The following is a 17,742-nucleotide window of genomic DNA, read 5'->3' as shown; positions in this document are numbered from 1 at the left end:
CAGAGCCACATCGAGTTCCAGTGGAAACCCATCCACTGTGTTGGACATCGACTTCGAACTCCGTGTCCAGGGGTTCGACTCCAGTATACATCGAAGGTATGTAGTAATACATCTCTGGGTATTCTCAATTGACTGAATCGCCATCAGTTTAATTAATGTGATCAAGCAATTTTACTTAACATAACATCATAACATAATACACCTAACTCTACTAAAGTAAAGATAATAAATGCATAATTAAAGTTAAATGCTTTGATATTAGTTAATTTGTCACCTTCACATGTTAAACATAAAATCCTACATCGTAGGTTGGTGGAGATATGATTATAATTGTATTCCTGTCTATTCTGGATGTTAGACAGAAGCGGCTTGTATCGTGTCACTAATTTCTCTACATCCCAGCTTTAAAGGCACGACACGATAATAAGTTGTCATGGTCGAGATGCTGCGAGGCTTACGCCTTTGTAATGATCCCAGTGCAGTGTTAGTTAAATCATAGTACGTTGGTTCAATCCCCGGGTCGATAATAAGTTGACATGGCGGAGATACTGGTTCGATTCCAATTAATAGATAACTAGGTTATTACCTCGCAAAAGTCAAGCGCAAAATCCACGATATAATGTTGAAATGTTGAAGGTAGTCCTTGATTCGATTCCAGTGTTCGGTCCCAGTAGGGCAATCTAAGTTAGAATTTAAAGGTCAAATAACCAATTTATCATTTTGAAATGAATGGAGATTCCCGAATGTAAAATTAAATATTAGAGTGTAAATTTAATAAGAAATAATCCCGCCCACCCACCCTCTAAAATAGTAAGAAAGATGTTGTCGTTATTAAATAACAACAGGATTCATTTTCCTGTGTTAAAAGGAATGGAAAGCCCGCGACGTTATTTACCAACACGAGGTTTTATTTATTAAACCAAGGGGTACTGCGACATTTTGTCGAGTACAATCCTACGTTTGGTAGTGTTACAGAAAAGCAAATAACAGAAAACATAGTTGACAAGGTCTATAATAATTATTATGTCTTGGAATTCTCTGAAAAGAATTTCAGTATGGAAGACTTAGTAGAGCTGGGGATGAGGCGTCATGTGCTCGCCACAATTTCGAATATATCAGAGACGTGTAGTGTATTGCATGGGGCAACGTTTTTCGTTATTAAAACGGAAGGTTATAGATATAAAATATGTGCAATTTTTAAAGGTTGCAAGCACCAGATTATGGTGAACCAGTGGTTGGAAATGTTTAGAACCAGATTGTATCGTGTCACTAATTTCTCTACATCCCAGCTTTAAAGGCACGACACGATAATAAGTTGTCAATAATATCTTGTTAAATATTTTATAATATCTACGTTCCTTTCTCTGTTGAATCAAATGTTAACAGAACTTTCTTTCCACATAAATTTTTGTTTTTATTATTCCGTCAACTACTGTCTTCCAAATGCCGGATTTAAGGAGCAGTAGAAAATTGTTTTTGAAATAACATGTTTGATACTGTAAAGTAGCAGTAGAAAATTGTTTTTGAAATAACATGTTTGATATTGCAAGGATGTGATGACGAAAAATTATGATAAAAAATGTCCACGCTGTTACACAACGGCACTATGCTTCCGGAAGCTTGAAGTCTCCATGACTAGTAGGAGAAATTCTGAGAATTCCGCAACTTTTCTAGAAATTTCAAATTCCCTGACTCTTCCAGGATATCTCGCCACGATGTATTGCAAGTAATACAAATCTCCTCATAAGAAAGAGTAACCAAAAGCTTCCTGTAGTTTTTTTTCTTTTATTATTATTTTTAACGCTGATCCTTCTTTTTCTCATTTCATTTTGTTTCATCCTTCCTTAATTTTTTTCATTTCTGGTCTCGAAGCGGAGTCTAGACCCCCCCTGGCTACGTCCCTGACAAAATCCATTTACGTAAAGGCACTAAATGAAATTACTATCACAACTGTATTCTGTGCTTATACTTGTAGCATACATTACTTTTAAACGGACTGCAAAACTAGGATGAGTGTGCGTATTCATAGGCACTGATTGTGTTGTACTGCTAATGAAAATAATACTAACTACATATTGAAATGGTTTAGTAAATCCAATGCATTGACTTTTTACTCACATATACTGACTTTTTACTGACGAGTTTAACATATATTACTTCAGTAATATATGTTAGACTCGTTGTTGTATAATCTTGCAAATTTGTACACTGTAACCTTGTAAATTTGTGCACTAGAATATTCAAATGATTGATTATAAACAAATAGCCAAATAGTCTACATTTCAAAGAAACGTTAAGTCTTGTATTTTTTTTAAAAAAAATGTTATATTAGCAACGTCGTACACACGTGAAAAAGAAGAATGATATCTTTCTCTAAGCCTTTCTCTACAAAGCGGCACAGACAGTTTTCCCTCAACCGAAAGATGACATACGAACATGGCGGCCATTGTTTTAAGCACATGAGTAATAGACCGAAATTTAATTGCACATTTCTACTGGGTAAAAAAAATGCATGATTGAAAGAAAGTGTCTTCCGTAATCAGCTAGCTCTAAAGTATTTTATAACGCAATACAATAAAACTCAATAAAAATGGCCATTGTAGTTGAAAGCACGTCGTTTTAACTCCATCGAAAAAACCTAAACGAAATCACAACGATTCTTAAACACGCTAGAGCCACCACACCTATCTTGCTTCCAACCATGGAAAGAAGTCACTGGAATCTTTGCACGCGAGTCTGAGATGAGTACTTTGAAAGTAACGGTGTAAATTAGGATTAAGGTAGGTTTTCTTATTTTTATGAGGATATTCTCGAAAATTTTGGGTATCACTTCATAATTACTTTTTCTGCTATGAGGAATGTCGACGTAAGCAAGCAAGTATTTATGTAAAACATCCTTTTTCGGAGGAGTGTTGCTGGGTGCAAATTATGTTCATATTAATTTTGCTTGTGAGTTTTGTGTGAAAAACTTTCAAGACTTCAGTCGTATCTATGAAGCAGAAGTCGGACAAAAGTTGCGACCAAGGTGACTCAATTGATCGTGAAATCTGTATCATGCACAAGGAATACTTACTTTTATATCGTTACATGATTCTTATTTTTATTTACAGATGGTCTAATTGGAGTACATTGCACACATGGAGTAAATAGAACTGGATATTTGATATGCAGGTAAGCTCAACTATTTCTTGTCTACTTTAGCAAAGCATAACATTGTCGTTAGAAATTCAGCATGTCAGTTCACCAGATTTTGAAAACTCATACATCCACAATACCCATCTTCATCGCATAAAATGAGCGGAGTATGCTTACTTTATACATATATGTATGCTGTGGTTTCAGTTTAGGAAAGACCATATTGCGAGATGTCCTGTAGATTTTCTTGATTTATCGTTGTCGAATAATAAGCTGTGCGAGAAGTTGTACTACAGCTGTGCGAGAGGTACTAATTGATGGTTAAAGAAAGTTTGTGAATTGTTTGAGTGAACTTCTTTCTGGTCACTGTATTAATGGACATAGAGTGAAACAGCTCTAGCCATCTCCCTTTTGTATTCCAAATCGGGTGAGTTTTGTACGAAGTTTAATGTTAGCGTTAACTGTTCTGCAGCGGTGTACCCAACAAGTTGTTGTAGGAAAAAGATTGCTCTTTATATATTAAAAGCAACCAAAACTCTTCTTTCAGAATATTAAAGTATTAATAACACCATGATGTATATGTTACATATAGATCTACAGACACAAATGAAAACATAGGCCTTGACAGTGTGTGTGTGAAGTTTCACAGTTTGTGGGGAATGTACTAATGAATTATTCATAAGGAAGCAAAATTTGTTATGGAAGTCAATTTGTTTGACTTCGCGTTTTTGTAAGTATAAACGTTAATTATAAAAGAAAAAAAATATCGAAGGAAAAATAAGATCCAACTGAGACACAGTTATGTAATAGTGCAGTAATAAATTTGCAACTGTGTGCATCCAGTTAGGAAAATGAGAGTAACGAGGTAATTTCGGTGATCTTAATTACTTTAATGTGTTGACGTGGTTTAAAGTGTTTATAAATTATTTATCTTTCAAATTCTATTTGAAACCATGTTCATTTGCTATGAATATTAAAAAGGTTTAATAGACGTAATACAGACGAACTTCATTTGAGGGGCAGGAAACCATCCGGGTGGAGGTGAGCCAGTCTTTGGCTTTCTTGTGGCTATACTTGTGCTGTCCTGGACACCAAAACGTGTAGCTACTTTCTGTGGCAGAATTACCTATATGGCCAGCCTGTCCTAAACTCTATACCCCTGGGTAGTACTGTGATATTACATAGTAAAGTACTAAAATCAATAAGGCCAAATATTGATATTGGAGGAAGTTGAAAACAGCCACCAGGTAGCAGTACCGTCTTCAACGGTACCCCCTGCTGATTGATATGGTACATGAATTTCAACTCTTACGTTAGTGTGTGTTATGATGCAGAAACACAAAAGGTAAGGAAGCAGAATTTCTGTATATTTTAGGTGCAGGTTATATGTATATTTTCATTTCTATCTCTACGTACACTTAAGAAAGAGTAATTATATATTTTTTTAAAGTTAAGTAATGCAGTTTAAGGGGTCATCCACATATTACCTAACGCGCCAAAGGGAGGAAAGGGTTCGGCCTTGCGTTACCAATTTTGCCGTTATTCTCCTCCATTAGTGGGCACATAGCAAAGAAAAGTACTAAGCTAAAATAAACTTTATCTACTTAATACGTAATACAAGAAAATATTGGTGTAAAAATTATATAAATTTTGGGTCCCGGCAACAAACCTAAAAGTTTTGTTTCTATTTATATTTAATTGTTTTGTATTAGCTTTGGTTTGTATTGACTCCATGTGATCAATCGTTTTCTTTATTATGTATAAGAAATCAGATCACGACATTATCGACAGTAACTGTGAAATCGTGACCTGTTTAAACATGTTAATATTTATTCCATCGAGTACAATTCATCCTGTTGGTATTTACGTTTGTTTGTGGTTTTGTTGATGGGTTTCAAAAGAGAGGAAGTTTGTAATTACTTTGAAGGCTTTCGAACGGAACCGCCTTGTTGTTCGGATGACGAAATGGACCACACATGGAAGACTTCTTTACATGAATAAAAAGAAACCTACAAGTAGTACACACTTGTGGTTGATAAATTGTTTGACGTCCTTTGACAGTAGCGCCTGTGAAACTGTATCATTTCTTTTTCTGGTTGGTCGTATAAGGATATTAAAGGATGACATCCAGTAAGATGGTGCATCTGTAAGTTCATTAGAATGAATTTCAGACATTGATATATTGACTGTTTGATTGATTGATGTATTCGGAGTCAGTTTCATGAATGAAAACGGGTGAGGAAGTTCCAATGAAATTTATACAAGAAATGAAACAAGCTTCCAATAAAGGGTAAGTTTTTTCGTTGCTTTTTAAAATGTAGTTTTCCATAACAGCTATTTTAGAAGATGATCGATTGTGCAGAATACGAAAACCAACGTATAAAGTTTTATCTCCTCTACAGTGAAGAATACACAAATTTTCTTTCCATTATCAAAAAATATTGAACATGCAACCATTTCTTATGAAATATCACATCTTGAGGTGATGGCGGTCATAATTTTACATTTGTCTGATTCTTTCCAATTGTTGATCTCTTTCTTTTTGGGGGTGAGGGAGAGGAAACATGCTGAAGAATGTGTATAATAACTTGAACTCTATAATAATAATAATAATAATAATAATAATAATAATAATAATAATAATAATAATAATAATAATAATAATAATAATATATTGAGTTTTGATCAAATTCAAATTATATAGTGTAGCTACTTATGTTGAAATTATATTTTAATTTACATTAATCTGCAACTCATAATTCATCAGTTAGTAGGCCAAATAATATCAGTGGCAATACATTAGTTTGACAGAGCTCACAAGGAAAGCTTTCAAAATGTAAAACGGATTTCAATTATCTGAAAAACACATTTAATCCGTTGAAGATGTAACATTTTGCAAAATTATAGTACAAATGGTCATAAATAACAAATTTATTTTGCAATTGGATATGCGAATCGTGTATCTAGTTATGATAAACTAGTGATGGTGATCGATCGATCCTCACGATCGATCATTGTTGAATCGAGTGATCCTCACAAATTTCAACCTAAACTATAGGAATAAGTCTCTAATGTCCGACAAACACACAATGTTCCACAGAAAGTATTTTTAATAAATATTCAGGAAAATATGTTACATAGAATTGGGGAGAACTCGCTCCCTCATTATTGGCCTATTTCAGCTGCAAGCAATTGATTGGAAATTCTTAGGAAAAAATCAACTGTATTCGACAGTAATGACAAAAATTGTACTCCTTACGAAACTTTTATTTGTCTTCAAGAGGAAAGGGGTTAAATGAGTTCTGATATTTGATCGTCTTCAACTGTAACAGTGGGGATTATGTGAAAACATCAATAAATACATGCATAAGATTATGTTATAATTCAGTAATATTTACGAAAGTTATCATAGAAAATATATAATATGTGAGCGGTGAACATAATGGTAATTGCCACTTCCTGTGAAATTTAGTTATTAGGTCGAATGAGTTGCCATCCAACCACAGAACAGTATGTAGGTTTTAGTTTCAGAAATTTACACACAGATGGCAGGAAAAGCTTGTTTGGTATGTGTTATTGCATTGAATTTAATGGGAATTGTTAAACCTTCTTTCCCAGTTTACTCGAAAGTTAGAGAAGGGGGCACGGTGGCTCAATGGCTGTCATAGAGCGCTTACCTCTGATGCGTGGGGTCCTTGGTTCGATCCCCGACCAAGTTAGATTCTGTTGGACAGCATGGTGTCCGTGAGCTTTCTCGGGATACTCCCGTTTCTTCCCACTTTTATCATTCCACCATTTCTTCCATCATCATTCAGTTTCATTAATCATCGTCACCCTTAGCCGGCTCCAGGGTCCCAAAAGCCTTAATCCGCTCCTGGTCATAATCGAAAAAATAAATGGTTATATTGAGATAGAAAATTGTCTTCCATATGCATGTGTAAACTTGCTACATTGGGTGGATTTTACTCCCTTATATTCGATGGATTGCGACCTCAAACAATAAGGTTCTTTGTACAAGTAAAAGGAAGGCATATTACCAGTTTCATCAAAATATGATAAATTTTACGAAAGTTATCTTGAAACAGACACACACACAAATGTCAAGCGGCTTTGCTAAGGCTTCCTTCAACTAAACAATTAATGATGTGCATTGTTGAAGCGAGTGATTGTCCCTCTCACTGCTTTCAGTCTAAAACTATAGAAATAAGTCTCTAATCTCTGACAAACGCACATAATGTTCTATGAAAATCTTAGTATTTTTAATAAATACCCAAGTTATAGGAAATTGGGAAGAACACATCCCTCATTATTGGCTCGTTTCAACTGAAAAAAATGAGACGATTGGAAATTCTTAGAGAAAATTAGACCATATTTGACGAAATTGTACTTTTCCAAAAGTTATTATAGAAATTATATTTAAATCTTTGAGGAGAGGTTAAGTGAGTCCTGATATTTAATTAACTTCAACTGCAGGAATAAGGATTATATGAAAACCTCAATAAACACATATATTGTGTTAAATCGAATAATATTTACTAAAGTTATCATAGATGAAAGTTTTAACATGGGAGGAGAGACTTTGACTCTCCTTTTTGATTGATTTTAAATCTAGGTAGTGGTAATGGTTATAAAGGCTCAAGAAACATAAGCCGTATGCCATCTATTTTTATGAAAGATATCTTGGATCATATCTTTTAATCTGATTGGGAGGTATCCACACCACATTAGGGGGCTAAATTCACCGCTAATTCTTGGTGATTTTAACTACAAGCACTTCGGATTACGGAAAAGAAACAAAGGAAATGTATACTATATTGTATCAAAATCGAACGACTTTTAAAAAAATTATCGTGGAACTGTAAAAAAAAAAAAAAAAAAAAAAAAAAATCCGAAGAGGGTCATGTTACTACTTCATTCTTCATAGGTTTCAGCTTTATGCAGAGTGACTGGCTGTGAAGCCTTAAAAAGACTGTACAACATACTGTACTAAAATCGAACAGTTGTAACGAAAATTATCCTTTAACATATTTTTTTTTTTTTTAACTGAGAGGGGAGCAGGAGTAATGCATACCACATGAGGAATTCACTGTTTATTCTTAAATGATTTAAATCCTAAGCCCTGGGGAGCACGGAAAAGAGTCAAAGAAAATGTACATTCTATTATATCAAAACCGATTAATTTATCTTTTTTAAAAAAATATCGTGAACCTTTAAAAGAATCGGGTTGGAGGTTAGAAGTGTAAATCCAATATCTTATTATTTACCGATTTTTACTCCCTTCAGGAGGGATAATGGAGCAGCCTCAAAGAAAATGCACTATATATTACACCAAAATCGAACTTGATTGACGAAAATTGTTATGAAACATATTTTTGAAATTCGAAGAAGAGAAAATTCACAGTTCCATTCTTGGCAGGTTTTAACCTAAGCTGTAAAGGATATTATTATTATTATTATTATTATTATTATTATTATTATTATTATTATTATTATTATTATTATTATTATTATTATTGCGTGAAGCGAAAGTTATTATTATTTGCTTATACTCCAAACCGAAACAAATTCGACTTCTGACCTTAACACACTATTTACAGATTGGTTTTGGAAGTTTATGTAATTAAACATGTGATTTGATACACGATCTACTCGTATATATAAATAGCGTTGAGAGAATATAAATCTGTTTCAGAAATGTTGTACGTAATTATTCCAAACTGACACTTCAGATACATACAGGGTCCGAATTTTATCTACTACAAACATAGGTAATATACTACAAAAATAAAGGACGAAAAACGCCATTAAAATTAATAACGATTTTGGTTGTTTATTTTTGTCCCGTTCTAAGTATGGTCAAAATTTTACGGATTCGGGATTTCGGAAAATGTATTTTCCGGAATCCGAAATTTCACTTTCCGGATTTCGGAAAAATTGTGAATTCCGGAATTGGCCATCGCATGCATATATATATATATATACAGGGTGTCTCAGGAGTCCCCTGACAGGGTAACTTATCAGATTTACAACAAAATGTAAGAGGATAAACCCTCTTCTAATATAATGTTTTCAATTTAAAGTGAAGGAATTTTTTAAGTCAGACGAACCGTTTAGGCTGTACACTCTTTATATGCCCAATGTTAAATGAAAATGCAACGTTGTCATTTATCTGGACCCACAACATATGTGAATAAAGTTACTGTTTGAGATGGGGCTGATCATCGACATGTTAGCGTAAAAGACAGTAACTTAATTCACTTATGTTGTGGTCCACAGTAAATAGCAACGCTGCATTTTCATTTAACATTGGGCGCATAAATAGTGTACAGCACAAACGGCTCGTCCGATTTAAAAAAAAAAAAAAAAAAAAAAAAAAAAAAAAAAAAAACCTTCACACAGATTGAAAATGAAAACATCATATTGGGAGATGTTTTTTTCCTTTTACATTTTGTTGTAATTCTGATAATAACACAGTTACCTTATGTCAGGGGACTTGAGACACGTTGTATATATATATATATATATATATATATATATATATATATATATATATATATATATATATATAGAGAGAGAGAGAGAGAGAGAGAGAGAGAGAGAGATAGGATGTTAATGAAATATATCGACAAACTATGAAATAATTCCTCACATTAAAATAAAATAAAAAGTTCATATGGACCTCTGGGAAATGAGCATAGTTTTAGAGCTAGGACTGTCCAAGGTCGTGGAAAAGCTCAATTTCAACACATGCTATATCGAAATCGAGAAACCGCGGAGTGGCGGTTCATATCAGCGCAAAACAAGTCGTACATATACAGTGGCGGATCCAGGATATGATCAAGGGAGGGGCTAAACCATAGTTTGCCGTTTTATCCAGTGTAAAGCAAGATTGAAGCCCATTTTATCCAGTGTAAACCTGAGCGTCAAGGGGGGGCTATAGCCCCTATAGCCCTCCCCTTGGATCCGCCACTGTACATATACAATCTAAAAATGTATATTTCATTAACGTGCAATGGATGTGCAGGGGATTCCCCACAGAGTATAATTCCCAGGCATACTCTGAATAGAATTTTTCAGTTATGCTCTAACTCTAAGGTAGGTCAAATTTAGGCAAAAGGTAAGTCTTGAGAACAGTGGACACAAAATGCTTCGGCAGGAAGTCGGAAGTGTTAAGAAAGGCCAGCTTCAAGGTTCCATGTGTTCGGAATACCGCCTGCTGCGATGTATTATTTCACCTTTACCTACAAAACGTGAAACAGACGAGTGTGTTTTAATTATCCTGTTGCAGTGCGAGTATGTCGCGTTTCGGTTCATCGATACAGGATATTTTTGGCGTAGTTCAAATACCCCCTCCGACTGTTCGGAATAAAGGTTGACATTGATGATATGACCGTTGGGAACAAACTCATTGACTATGACTTCTTGCTCTAAACGGCCCTGTTTGATGCCGGCTCTGGAAGTTAGCCCTTGTTAAATCACTGTTTCAGCACATTCTGATTAACACCTACTTTTTGTCGCATGCCACAATCCGTTTCAGGAAACGCACATCATACGAATTTTGCAGCAGTTATCGGCACACCTCAGCTCTCGTCTGGATCTGAGCTGGATTCAACCCATGTGGTACACTGCAGCATTTCCTGATTATTTTCCGAATTCGTGAAGGTGACACACTGCAGTGGAGTTGGACATACCCAGTTGGTTTGACCATCGTCATGTGATGGTGGATGGATTTTCCTCAATGGCTTGTCGTATGACCTCAGAATATGTTATCCTGCAGCGGCCGAATTTTAGCTGATCTTCGACATTCTGACCACATGCACAAAATTTGTGGACACAACGAGTTGCTGTGCTGTGGTTCACTGCATCTTTCCCTTTTGCATTACAAATGTTTTAGGTTTCTCTCGCAGCGTTATTCCCGAGTTCGAACCCATTCAATAACAATTCACGTATCAGACCTTGCTGAACACTCATCGTCACTGCCGCTAAAAGCTGACTGAAGGTACTGACAGAGTTGCGACCTCCGTGTTAAGTAGTTCGCTTGCCACACTACTTCTTGGACCCGTTTGACCTTGTACTTATGGTCAGTCACGGTGTATACACGCATCTGCTGTGTGTTTGTAGAAATATTACCTTTGTCTATTCATGAATGACACCTGTGATACTCGTAGGAATTTCTCTAGAATATTGTCAAAACGTGCACATAGTAACCATCTGGAATCCTGCGTATCCCGTATATGGAGTGGTTCTTGTTTTCTGAAGTTCGTTTGCAATACTTCAGTTCTTGAGTTACACTTTGTAGATCATCTCGAGCAATGTGACTCCCTTCATTCTGCTTAATTGCTTATTTATTGATAAGCACTAATAATAATAAGCTATAACAAAACAAGCTATCAATAAACTGCTCCTGTAAACGTGAAGAATACTGACAATTAGTCAGTAGTAGATATACTCAATGTGCGTTTAAAACAAAACGACCAGTATGCCGTATGCAGCACGTCCTTGGGTCAGATGCCCATGGTACATTCATGCGTACGAAGGTCACTCAGTGTAGACGAATTTCTTTGTGTATCATTTTGTATATTTGTACTGTTCCATCAAGGTTTTGACCTTCGATTGTCGCCATATGAAAAAAAGCACAATAGTACCGAGGAATTTAACAAGAGTTCGGAGCATTACCTCGATTTTAATGTGATGTATACGGACAGTTTGAAAGGAGATGATTCCGTCGGCTATGTCTTTGTCACTGATGGGGGACAGTGACAAATTTGATCTGTATTACCTGTGTTCAGTATTTACGCTGAACTGAAAGGAGTTAAGCTTGCCTTGAGTATGAGCTTCAGCTTTCTACCTCTCAGAGCATTGTTTAGAAAGCCTGCAGAATGCATTTAGCACGCCCGGTAGTGAAAGACATTTTGATGAGATTCCATCAGCTACAGCAACAGGGCTGCAGCGTCGTTGTGTGCTGCGTACCGAGATATGTCGACATTGCCAAAAATGCCATATTGGCAGATTTTGCGCTGGAACATCCTCTCCAGTGCACAGATCTCCATAGCTATGTCGTGCAATGGATGTGCTCTCACTGACACGCAGATTGGAACCAGGCAAATGAAAATAAGCCCCCATTCAATAGAACCTCTTTTGGGCAATTAGGAGATGTCGTCGCATACACCTCATTACCCTCGCCGAAATGAAGTAATCCTAACTTGCTTGAGCATTGGACATTCTCTCTAACACATTTAGTGCGTGGCGCTAATCGTCTATATTGTGAAGACTATATAGTCCCATTAAGTATACGACATATCCTTGTAGGATCCGCAGAATACTCAGATCTCTCAAATCATTTAGGAATACGTGATAAACTTAGATTTTGGAAGATAATGTGTTCTTTAGTGATCGCACTCTCACTTTTTTACATGTAGTTGGTATATCTAACGTAGTCTGAGGTTTTTCTTATATTTTTGAGTTATTTTCTTGTGCATTTTGTTGTTGTTGTCCTTTTACAATCTCTGCCTTAACGTTTATAGTTTTTTTCTGTTTTAGTGTCTTACTTTAGTAGCTTTGTTTGCATTAAACTTTTTAAGTTTTATTTTGAACTTTCTATATATAGTATGCGTCGACCATTGATCTTATTGTGACGGGCAGAAATATCGTCGCTTCTTATGTCTATATTAAAGCATTCATTCGTTAAAACAACGCTTAATAATACGTATGAGCATTGCCGTATTTAGGTTTGATGGGACCCTAAACTATTGAAAGGGGCCTTATACGTCAAACTTTTTTTTCAGCGACAAAATGTCTCCTTTTTGTAGGTTTGAATATATGCTATATGCTAATGTATAGGACCTAATGGATATCTAAATGGAAAAAAGGGCCCGTTGCAAGCAGGGCTGGGAAACGGAGCCTCCATTATAAGCGAGGCTGGATAACAGGATCCTCGTTACAAGTGGGGCTGAGAAATAGAGCCCTATTACTTACTTCATAAAAGCCTAGTACATAACAGTACAAACACCGTTGTTGTATGTGAGCTTTCTCTTATTTGCTTTTTCTTGTTACAGTATTTGGAAATTGCGTTACAATCAGTTTTTTTTCTTTAAATTTTTTGGGCCCCAAGCGAGTGGGGCCCTAAGCTATAGCTTGTTTAGCTTATACGTAAACCCGGCACTGCGTATGATGTATAAGTCCTTAATCATTGATAATATCATTGGTCAGGTACCTCCTTCCTAAGTTCATTCAATGTATCCATACTAACATTCCATAGCTTAGAAAATCGTGCTGATTGGTGCCATTCTGCTGACCCATAACAACAATACAGGGAAATTTCTTTACCTATTTTTTATATATGATATATATATATATATATATATATATATATATATATATATATATATATATATATATATATATATGATATATAATGTATGTATGTATGTAACCTATATGTCATCATATTTTATTTTTCTTACAGATACATGATAGATAAGATGGGGATATCTCCAGAAGAAGCTATCAGCAGTAAGTATATATATATATATATATATATATATATATATATATATATATATATATATATAATTGTCTTTTTTTCTTATTTTGCATACGAGAAAGTTGATTTTTTTTTTTTTTTTTTTTTTTTTAGAGGTACTAATGGCCAATGCAAAGGTATTACACGTGAGTTTGCTTAGATAGGAGAGTGGCCAATTTCTTTTTCCGGTTAAAAGAAAGATACAGTGAAATCACGCTTAAAGGACATCTCCCAATAGTCAACTCCTCTGCGGACAAACTTTTATATCCCAGCAAAACTACATATATTACAGTAGAGCGTCGATTATCCGAAGTAATTGGGGGACATGGGTGTTCGGAAAACTGGTTTGTTCGGATAATCGAACTGTACTGTACTGTACTTCTACAGCCAGTGCCAAACCGACAGAAGTGTGCTGATTGTTGAAACACAGCGACTGGCGGCTTGGCCGGTGAGCAGCACCTTATGAAGGTCCCATTAGAAGCAATGTTCCGCCAGCGGTGGCTCAGTGCGGCGACTACTGTGGGAAACTTGGTTTGGAAGTGAGGGGGATGATGGACGGTAGGGTAGGAGAGTAACATGTGCGAGCGAGTACACAGTTCGGTTAAGCGGTCGTTCGGTTGACCGACGTTCGGATAATCGACGCTCTACTGTATATGAGAAAACCGTCTCTTTTACTGATACGGGTAGTCTTCGTTATCCCGATCTTTTCAGTAACCTATTTATAACAGATAGGAATTATTCTCAGCTCACACTTATTTAACACAGAAAATATTTTCTGTAATCTGAATTGTTTCTTCAACTGATCCGGGAGTTGAAAACAAATTTCGATTAAAAACTAGTATCCGCATGATTATGTGGCAGAAAATTATTATGGACGTTTTCCGTAGAAATTCATGATTGGTTAGTTGTATCTACATTTTCAATGTTTAATAATAATAATTGCAAGTTTTATTTGATTCATTTTACTTTTCACTAGTAAGCAAAATTGAGAAGACATGATTTGTACTTGAGAAGAAAATAATCGCACAAGAATTTTGCAGCACACCCAAGCAAACATATCCCCCAGCGATACTTTTTATTCCGTTACTAAGTAAGGTTTCTCCCTAATTCTTCCAGTAGTTCGAACTAGAGTGCAGTATTTTAATATTAACATATATAAATATTTACGTTTATCACTAACATACGTATTTACTATATATTGCATACAATTACTACATGAGTTGTGAGTAATATATATAAACTTGCGTAATTTATTTCTAACGGACATCTCTCATTTATGGGCAGCATTCCGCATTAGTATCTGTTATTGAGACGTTTTGCTGTACCACCTAAACAAGAGGTAACTACACATATATATATTAATTTATGTGTGCATATGTATACATGCACACACCACGTGTGTATGGACACTATTAATATTCGTCCCATAGATGGCTTTCTGAATTCTTATGGTCTCAAGAAGTCAGATTCTTGACAAGTTGCCAACAATAATAGGGAGAGGGGTACTTGTGAGAAAACTTTTATCATTCTACGTTAATGTAGTTGCTCTTTGAGATCTACATGTTGCATCTTTCATTACATGGTATACAGTGTCTAGTGGAACTTCGATTATTGAATTTTCTTTTAAGCTTGTTGATCCTGAAGTTTCTCTGTGGAATGTATTTTCTGTCAAACTTGAAATTATATTTTGTGGCTTTTAATCAATTATATTACCACCGGAGAATGAAGAAACTTCGATTTATACCTGGTATTAGATTATATTTATTGTTATTATTAATGAACTACTATAAGTTACCTGAATATTTTACTCGTTTAGAAGAAACTGGAATACCTCCAAAAATTGTAGTGTTGAATTTATTTTCAGAAGATCCTAAATTAACTTTTTATACATGGTGTTCCTTAAGTTTGAACCAAAATGAAAACCACCTACCATTGCCAATTTCGTCCAAAGTTTTAGTTAAACACCTTAAATTTTGTGTTTCGTATAATAGTTGAAGACAAAATTTCCATTTCCACAGAGCTGTATGGAGCGTACTCGGGGCAAATGGCCTGACATTTATGTTTAGTATGTATTTTCTTTAAAATTGAAAGTGTTTTGAATTTTGACCTGATACATTTTGATTTACCGCAACAAATACGCATGGTTCGTGCTTTAGAGATCCAGCTTATTGAGTTCAGCATCGGCTTTCTGGTGATTGCGAGTTTCCATTAAAATATTCGTTTCCATCAGGGTACGTAAATGGCGAACACTCTGCTGAGTACCTTTTAAGAAAGATAAGTAATGTTTTCGAGCAGAGATACTATATGTAACTACATTTAATCTGACAAAATATTGGATAAAAAACAAAATAAAACCTACATGCAGCAGTATGTTGTGTAGGTTTCTGTGATTGTAAGCAATGAGGCTCCTCCTGCTAGCCTACTCCCTAAAATATCATTAGTGTGCTCATTTCTGTATATAGAGAACTACGTTCGGCATAGGCTAGTTCCATGACCGTATACGTATCTTTTCCAACAGATATGGTCTGGCCCCAAAACTATTGTGAATTAAACGTTTCGGACGACTTTTTCAAATATTTGGTTTACAACCTAGACCCTATAAAACGTAATTCATCTTCCGTAGCATAATTCTCAAAATGTTAGAGAGAATTATTTGCTTATGTGTGTATTTTGTTCGACGATTGTCTCGGAAGTAGCTCTGATGATTTCTTTGATACTTTTATCATCGTCCGTTCCTTACCCCAGAAAGTTGTTTTTCTGATGAGATATGGTTTCTTCGGCCGTAATTTTTCGGAAACGTGTATTACAATTTTGTTCATAATTCATCAAATAAATATTTCAAAAATAGATCTATAGCAGTGGAACCCAACGTGGGAGGCACGCCCTCTGGTAGGGCGTGAAGAGCGAGCAACGGGGGCAAGCTACTGATAGAAGTAAATGACATTTGTAATTATAAATATTACGATTGTTGTAACAAACAACCGTTAGATTAGATACTGTAAAAATACAAAATAAACTGTTGAGTAAGAACTGCGGTTCCACTAAGGACAAAACTAGTAAAATATAATATTGCACTACAATAGTTCATTTAAGTTTTCCTGGAATTAAATGAAGATTGATGAGAATAATAATAATAATAATAATAATATAATCATTATTATAATAATACCTTTGAGAATTCAGAGCTGCATTCGAATGCGAAGATGTCAGACCAACGAGCGTCAAGAAGGGGATGCGTGAAGTATGCAGGTTTCACGAAAGGGAGGAGCACTAGGTAACCAAAGTTGGGAACCACTGATCTACAGTATGGTATGATTTGTGATTCAAAGAGAAACAAGAGCGATAAAGTTTAGTGCGGTGCCCGTACCTTTTATTTGTATTGTGCGAGTCAAAGCAACGAAGTGTTTTATTATTTGAAATCTATAAAGCATTTTCAGTTAATAAAAAGCGTAGATATTATATGTTAGATATTCACAATTTGTCTTTGAAATTTTGATCTCGTTAGTATTTTTGGCATAGGTACGATTTCTACAAATCATTGTATTAGCAAACCATCGCAGCAGCAATCAAATCGGTAACTTTCGCGAGAGAATACAAACAGTTCTTTTAAATTCCTTGTTTACTGAGACTTGCAGTCGGAGAAGTTTGTTTATAGTTATCATAAAATAAAGCATTTCCTAAGAAGAGCCGAAAAAAAAAGCAAAAGCAAATATCGTCTCAGACCAGCAATGCGTATCAAACATTGAACCAAGGGAGACAAACAATGTGAAAAAAAAGAAGTGAGGAAATAAGAATCTCAAAGGTTGAATCATGAAAACTGATCTTAGTCCTTAAGATAGAAGGAGACGGTAGGAAACATTAAACTTGGCGAAATCACTACGTAAATGAATTAGGATTATACGGTTAAAACACTAAAACATTATAATAAAAATTTCACTGTACGTTTTGTAGAACGGAAGTTTGTGAATTTTATAAAAATTAGTCATAGGGATCCAATATTGAAAAGGGAAACAAATTTATCATTTTTCGGTGTCAGTTGAGGGGTAAGGGCGATGACAGAACTTACTTTTGAGGATGTTGAATAT

At 35.2% G+C, this 17,742-nt stretch overlaps 1 protein-coding gene across 1 annotated transcript in view; it reads left to right on the top strand.

The window, feature by feature from the left end:
• Positions 1 to 17,742, top strand: part of LOC145691128 (RNA/RNP complex-1-interacting phosphatase) — a 622,854-nt gene that overhangs the window by 587,727 nt on the left and 17,385 nt on the right. The window contains exons 7-8 of the mRNA XM_081766864.1: positions 3,111 to 3,171; positions 13,601 to 13,647. Coding sequence (XP_081622990.1) covers positions 3,111 to 3,171; positions 13,601 to 13,647 — 108 coding nt within the window. The remainder of the gene's footprint in view (positions 1 to 3,110; positions 3,172 to 13,600; positions 13,648 to 17,742) is intronic.

The sequence above is a fragment of the Thermobia domestica genome, chromosome 1, assembly GCF_964235325.1.
Source record: "Thermobia domestica chromosome 1, izTheDome1.hap1.1, whole genome shotgun sequence".
Classification (NCBI taxonomy): Eukaryota; Metazoa; Arthropoda; class Insecta; order Zygentoma; family Lepismatidae; genus Thermobia; species Thermobia domestica.
This window is presented reverse-complemented; position numbering and strand designations above follow the sequence as displayed.